The 6,922-nt window shown below is 30.6% G+C and overlaps 1 protein-coding gene across 1 annotated transcript; it reads left to right on the top strand.

Moving 5' to 3' along the window:
* The first annotated feature begins 1,055 nt into the window (after positions 1 to 1,055).
* LOC108771801 (sorting nexin-4) lies at positions 1,056 to 6,273 on the top strand. The gene is made up of 10 exons (XM_018537165.1): positions 1,056 to 1,242; positions 1,759 to 1,865; positions 2,053 to 2,269; positions 2,347 to 2,452; positions 2,636 to 2,745; positions 3,761 to 3,898; positions 4,046 to 4,256; positions 4,930 to 5,062; positions 5,147 to 5,261; positions 6,159 to 6,273. The coding sequence occupies exons 1-10, from the start codon at positions 1,165 to 1,167 to the stop codon at positions 6,207 to 6,209; spliced, it is 1,266 nt and encodes a 421-aa protein (XP_018392667.1). The 5' UTR covers positions 1,056 to 1,164; the 3' UTR covers positions 6,210 to 6,273.
* Positions 6,274 to 6,922: the final 649 nt, after the last annotated feature.

Here is a 6,922-nt window from a genome sequence, read left to right as displayed (position 1 = left end):
ATATAATTACCTATTCTCATATACCAAGGCCTTAGTAAAATATTCTTCGAAATAATCAGTATAAAGTATAAGTATATAGGAACATTATAATGTTGTACCTCAATAGTCTAAAGGCTTTATAAGACGTGCTTCGCACGGAATACTAGAGATCTGGATTCGACTCCCGGCCGAGATAATATTTTTTGCAATATAAATTAATTATTTACAGATTTTTAATATGTTATTCATATAAATTTTTTAATATGTCATTCAACATTATTAAGATCCAAAATGCTATGAGCATCAAAATTGTTAGATTGTTAGTCAATTTAACTCGTGATAGTACTGCGGTAGTTTATTAGACTTGCGTTTTGTAAGTCTAAAAAAAATTTCGGCGCGCATTTTCAAGAATCTACATACGTAATATATAAAATCACACGCAATTATATAGAAGTACCTGAGATCTAATTTGACCATGTTCTCATCGGTATTCATTTGGATTAAAAATTTGTGTTAAAATTCAGTGACCCGTTTTCTTTGCCTGTGTGAGTGTATATACAAGGTATAACTAAATTTACTACTAAATTTACTATTTTTTTTACCCCAGAAAGCTATATTACGTATGTATAAAAACTAACTCATTTTTCAAAATCTGTGTTTAATTCATAGATTCAATTTACCATATAATTAGTGCAATGTCATCCTTTCATACATTAAAAAATACTAACATATGTATATACAAAGCTATTTCAACAAAATGCTCAAATAAGATCCAATTTAATTATTTTATATAAATTTATCATACTATAAAGATCAAAATCTGAAGAATTGAAGAATCCACAGTAATCCTTTTTATAACTTATCAATCCTGGGATCATAAACTCATGAGAGAAATGTATTTAAAATAGATAATAAATTTGACCGCGCGTATTCTTGCGGTACTGAATTTGTGTTACAACATTAGTATCTGGGAACGACTGGAACCGGTTCTCGCCTTCCGGTCGGACCCGTCGGACTGCCACGATTGTGCGCATGTTGTCTTACAGCCCTGCGACGCGACAGTATCGATACAACCAGTGTGGTGGTAGTAGGTCGAATTCAGGCGACCCATTGTAATGTAAAAGATTAAATTGGAGTCCTGCTGGCTGGGCCCGTAGGTAGTTAAAGGCGAAGAGACGTAAAATCATGGAAGAGGTCTTTCAAAACGGCAATTATCAGAGGGAGGCTAACGCCAATATGACCGCCATGGAGACGCAGAAAGAGGTAAAGGGCTGGCTTGTTTTTCACACGCATTTCGTCTGTGCATGGCAAATCAATAAGTCGTTCTCTCATCGTGGTACGCCTTTTCGGAGTAATTCGGAGTCGCGATGCTTCGTGTGCTTCAGCTCGTCGCCACAGATTTACGTGACTATGAAAAGTACGAAATTCCGGCGAAAAGAACCTTCCGATCGAGCGCTCACTGGATTAGACAGATTTAGAGACGCCAATTAAATAATTTAGTTTTAAATTGCGAACAGATGAATGCATGTCGCGCAGTGATCGCATCAGAACACTGCGTACGTCTCTCAATTGGTATCAGTGACTCGTGTTCAACTTTTCCCTTCGTATATTATGTCTTCGTACAATGTATAAGTTTGTTGCGTACTGTTTGCTTCACAAAAATCATAACGGTCTGCATAGCTGATAAGGAATTAACAGATGGATAACATACAAAAGCAGTATCTCTCAAAACTTGCGCGAATGTTAAACAAAAAAAAGAGACTATTGAATGTATTTCAGGACTGCCTGCTCGACCACATGGAGATCTCAATAGTGGAAGCAGAGAAGAGAGCGAATAGAGCACTTAATTTAAAAGAATTCTACACTGTATACCTCATTGAAACTAAGTGAGTAAAAAAATAGAAATACAAATCGTATAACATGCAAAAAATTAACTGATTTAATTGAAAGAAATAAAAATTTTTATTTTTCAAGTATACGAGTATTTATTTTAAAGTCTTACGGTCTTATTTAATAAATACTATTACCAAGGTATTTGTTATACATAATTTGTATCCATTCAATTTCTTACAGAATCACTGATCCCAATTTCAAAAATGCGCTGACTAGAATAAGCTCGTTATGGCGGCGATATACCGAGTTTGAATTGCTCCGTGCTTATCTGGAGATTTCTTATCCATATATTGTTTTACCACCGTTACCAGAAAAGAAGGTTCTCTACGCTTGGCAAAAAGTGACGACTGATACATTTGATCCTGACTTTGTTGATCGCAGAAGAGCTGGACTCGAGGTACGTTTTTAATTTACATTTATAAGTACATAAAAATGTTATACTGAAAAAATAAATAAAAATGTTTCTGTATACAGAATTTTCTTATAAGAGTTGCTTCGCATCCTATACTTTCACGAGATGAACATTTTATGGGATTTCTTCAACAAACAGATGGTTGGAGAGAAAGTGTTAAAGAAACAGGTAATTTTTATTTCTGTAGAAATAGAAAAAATTATTACCACATTAAATTAAAAAAATAGTAATTAAAAAAATAGTAATTAAAAAAATTAAAAACTAAGTAAAGTTTATGTATAAAAATTAATAATTTAAAGAATATCTTTGATAATTTTTTGTTGTAATAAGTGTTTGTTATTTGTTGCGTAGGGTATTTGCAGATTGCAGAATCAAAACTGAAAGCACTTAGCGTAGCGGTGCGACTGAGAAAACCGGACAAACGGTTCGAAACTATAAAAAATTATGGAATTGAACTGCAGGTATGCTAGGAATCAATATATATCTGTAATATATATTTTATTTTAATAAACGAATTCACAATTTTTTAACGAGTAGCGATCTTTGATAATTTATTTTTTTGCTTTTATTAATAATATCTTTTTAATTGTGCAGCTATATGCAAAAACAGTTACATCTAAAAATATAAAATATTACTCCTGGATTCATTAACTTTTTGAACTGAATATTTTAAATATATAACCAATGAGAAATTGCCTTTAACGGTCAAGCTTGGATCTTAGGTGCTATGTATGTAGTCTTAGGTATGTATAGTCTTTTATTCACACGAAATTATAATAGCACCTAAAGATCCAAGCTCATTGGTTGTTTCTCATATGTAAGGTCCTATAAGATTTAGTATTTAAATATTGTTTAAAAATATACTAAAATAGTTGTAGGCACATATATATATATATATATATATATATAAGTATATAAAATAAAATCAATCTACATATGTGTATATATATATATGTGTGTACCTATAGTATAAAATCTACATATATAGTATAATATAATAAATAAATAAATCTATACAAAATCAAAAGTAAAAAGGATCTAATTGCAAAAGAAGTTAAATTCCTATCGCTGTAGAAAAAAAATTGTAAAAAAAGTTAAATCTCCAAATCTCTATTGTTACATAAATGTAATTATATTTATAAAGCCATATTTGATAAAAATGGTAGACTATTTATTCCAAAATCAGGAGAAAATACTTTTTCCAGACTTCAAAACCAGTTAAGTGCATTCTAATGTATTTAATAAACAAAAATTTTTTTTATGCCAGGTCATTCATGTTTTGTATATATTAAAACAAAGAATTTTTTTTAATTTTTTACAAAAAGATCTTATTAACAGTTTAAATGATAAAAATTATAAAAGGTTTTTTCACTCTCGCAAAAAAGAACTTTAAGTGGAAATAACAACTTTCACCAATTCATTATTCAATTATAATGTCAGTATTGTTGATGTGTCTTCAAATAATTATTTTTACAGAATAACTTGTGTAATCTGCTGCGAGTACGCGCACGGCTTGTGGAAAAACAACACAGTCTATATAAGTTGCACGTAAATTATGGGCGTGTTTTCAGCGAATGGAGTGCCATAGAGAAAGGAATGGGCGACGAACTACAGGTATTCCTCATCATGGAAAGTAACGCTGTAATAGTGCTAATAAGCAAGAAACATCAATGTTATTCACATCGAAAACGGAAAGAATAACGTTCTACGTAAAACGAAAAGAAAACAAATGCAATTTAAGTTTGCAAAACATTTTCTTAGAAATCGGGACACTACTTGGACTCATTAGCGGCTACAATAGACACTACGCTCGAGGAGGAAGAGCTTATAGCAGATCAGCTGAAGGAGTGGCTATTTAGTGCATCGGCGTTGCAGGCTGTGGTTAAACGCAGAGAAGCCCTGCAATTGGCAAAAGATGAAGCGCATGATGCCTTAACTACTACATTCGAACAGAAAGACAAAGTCATGCACGGTACGTAGCAAATTCCATAATTTTTGTAAAATATAAAAAACGTAATAAATCTAATCGAAACAATCATACACATACATTTTAATTTTTTAATATAATCACATTTTGTTTAATGAATTCTGTAGAACAATTTATAAAAAAAAATTTTCCTATACTACTAAAATAATATTGAAAATTTTGCTTTTCAATTCTTAAAATGAGATATTTAATACACAGAAAGTACGTTTTTGATGAAATGATTAGATAAATACAGATTTAAAAATAATTTTATTGAAACAATTAAAATAGATATGTAGAAAACTCAATAATGCTACAAAAAGTTTTGACATTCTAACAACCAGTTTAAACGTTCTGCATAATTATTTTGATAATCCAAAAAGAAGCATGCAAAGATTAGTCCAAAGTGTTGAGCTAAATAAATTTTCATGAAATTCTTCAAACGTTCTACTGAGTCTCATGTACATATATGCATAGAATCGTAAAAGAATTTTATATATAAAGATAATTAACTTAGGAATTTAGCGATAATTTAGGACAAAGTCTGTGCCGTTTTTTAAATATTTTGTTATTTTCGGCGATTGAATCTTATTACATATTAAAATAACTGAGCTCGACATATCATGTCTGAATTTGATTTCTACGTATATTTTTGGAAATGATAAATTTTGTTCTCAAGGAAAGACTGGTTTGATGTCACGCTTATTCGGTTCTGTAGACACCGAGGAAGTTCGCGAATTAAAAATCATCCAGCTAGAGCAACGAATTGCGCAGCACGACGAAACTGTGAAGCAAGTGGACGAAGATTTGAAGTAAAACCATGTTTTTAGCCGAAACATTATCTAATTGATATTTGTTATAGAAAAGGTTAATAATTTTGACAAATTATTACACAGGTCTTTCTCTATTAAAGCTATGATGGACATCGACAGGTTCCAGCATCAAAAGATCGTCGATTTAAAAGAGACTTTGGCAGCTTATTGCATTCTACAATTTAAGTTAGCCAGGAAGGTCGATATATTAATTTCATTTCAAACATTCTATAATATATATATTTGAATCGATCATTTCAAAAATCCTATGAGTAAAAAAGTTTAACTTGTTTGAGAACGGAAAAGCTTATTAGTTTTGATAACCGTAATACTAAAATTAATTCTTGTATAAATAACGTTTCATTATCTCATCATATACATATTAAGTGAGTGGAACATACTGCCTTTAAAAATACATTTTTAAAAAAGCTGAAAAAATTTAAACATTATATGCTGTTTCTCAAGAAGCAGTTTTAATATACATATGAAATACAATTTTTTGTTAGAAAATTCAGTAAATGTAATGACATACTTTTAAGGATATTTTATAAAATAACATGCTGTTTTTTGAAAAAAATGTTTAACTTTAGTTTTAAAAATAATATATAATTAAGACATAAAGAAAGAAATAAATATTATATTGTAACATAGAACTCCAGTAAGTTAAAGTTATTTATTAATAAGTATTTCATGTTTTCAGAATATAATGTGTGCCTTCCAACAAGCAACACGGTGTGACACAGTGATCATCCTTGTTTAACATTGGCGAACAACAAGGACATACTGATACATTGTGTCACACCGTGTCATATGTGTCGCTTGTTGGAAGGCACCCAATATAAAGAAGATAAATCACCATTAATCTCTGTTTTTTATGTAAATGATGACTATAGTTTTATAAAACTGGTACCTAGGTAAAAAATGATTAATGTAATTTCTGAAGCAAATTGTGTGTATATCTTCTGTAATTCTGAAACCCCTAATATATCTTAATTGAAATATAAATTAAAATATATAAAAGGTTTCTGAAATAACCGATTTATTTGTTTTCTTTTTTTTCGATGTTTCTTAATGAAAATATTCTTTATTATTACAGGGTCTCCAAGCTTGGCAGCACATCAAAGGTTGTCTCGAAAGTATACCGTGAAAAAATCACGGCACTTTGCGGAACAGACTGTCACAGAACAATAATTGTCTTTACGTTTCTCATACAACACATATTCCTGTATCTTGTAAGTTCACTCATACAGTACGCTTATCATATTAATATTTATATATATATATATCCATATATAGCTATTGTATATTACTATATACAATATATACATACACACACACACACACACGCACGCACACGCACACACACACACACAGTACCCTTTATAAGTTTGGAAACACCCTACATTTTAGAGGCAAACCACGATCTATACGATTTAAATAGATCTTACTACACAAGTGGCAAAAGTCATAGCTACCGAGGAAAAATACTTTGATTGAGGTATTCATATATTTTGTTACTCGTATTGAAATAATTAATGCTCAAATACAAAAAAAACAGCGGCTTTTAATGCAATCCCCTAATAGAACACTATAAGCTTGAACATGTCAAAAATATATCGGACAATTATTTCTATCTTGACACGCGATTCATACGAAATCTAATTCTTCGGGATCATTTTCGGTGACTGTTGTGATTTTTACAGTTTTTACAGAATCAGAAATCAACTTGCATATCAAACAGTTTACTACTGTAACAGAAACCGTGAAATTACAATCAAACGATCTGTGATGTGTATTTACAATACACGATGTGGCCGAGAATGTGGCAAAATGAGTGACAATAGATCAGAACGCAAAATT

The sequence above is a fragment of the Cyphomyrmex costatus genome, unplaced genomic scaffold (genome assembly GCF_001594065.2).
Source record: "Cyphomyrmex costatus isolate MS0001 unplaced genomic scaffold, Ccosl1.0 scaffold1658, whole genome shotgun sequence".
Classification (NCBI taxonomy): Eukaryota; Metazoa; Arthropoda; class Insecta; order Hymenoptera; family Formicidae; genus Cyphomyrmex; species Cyphomyrmex costatus.
Note: the sequence above shows the minus strand (reverse complement) of the source record. Positions and strands in the feature narration are given on the sequence as shown.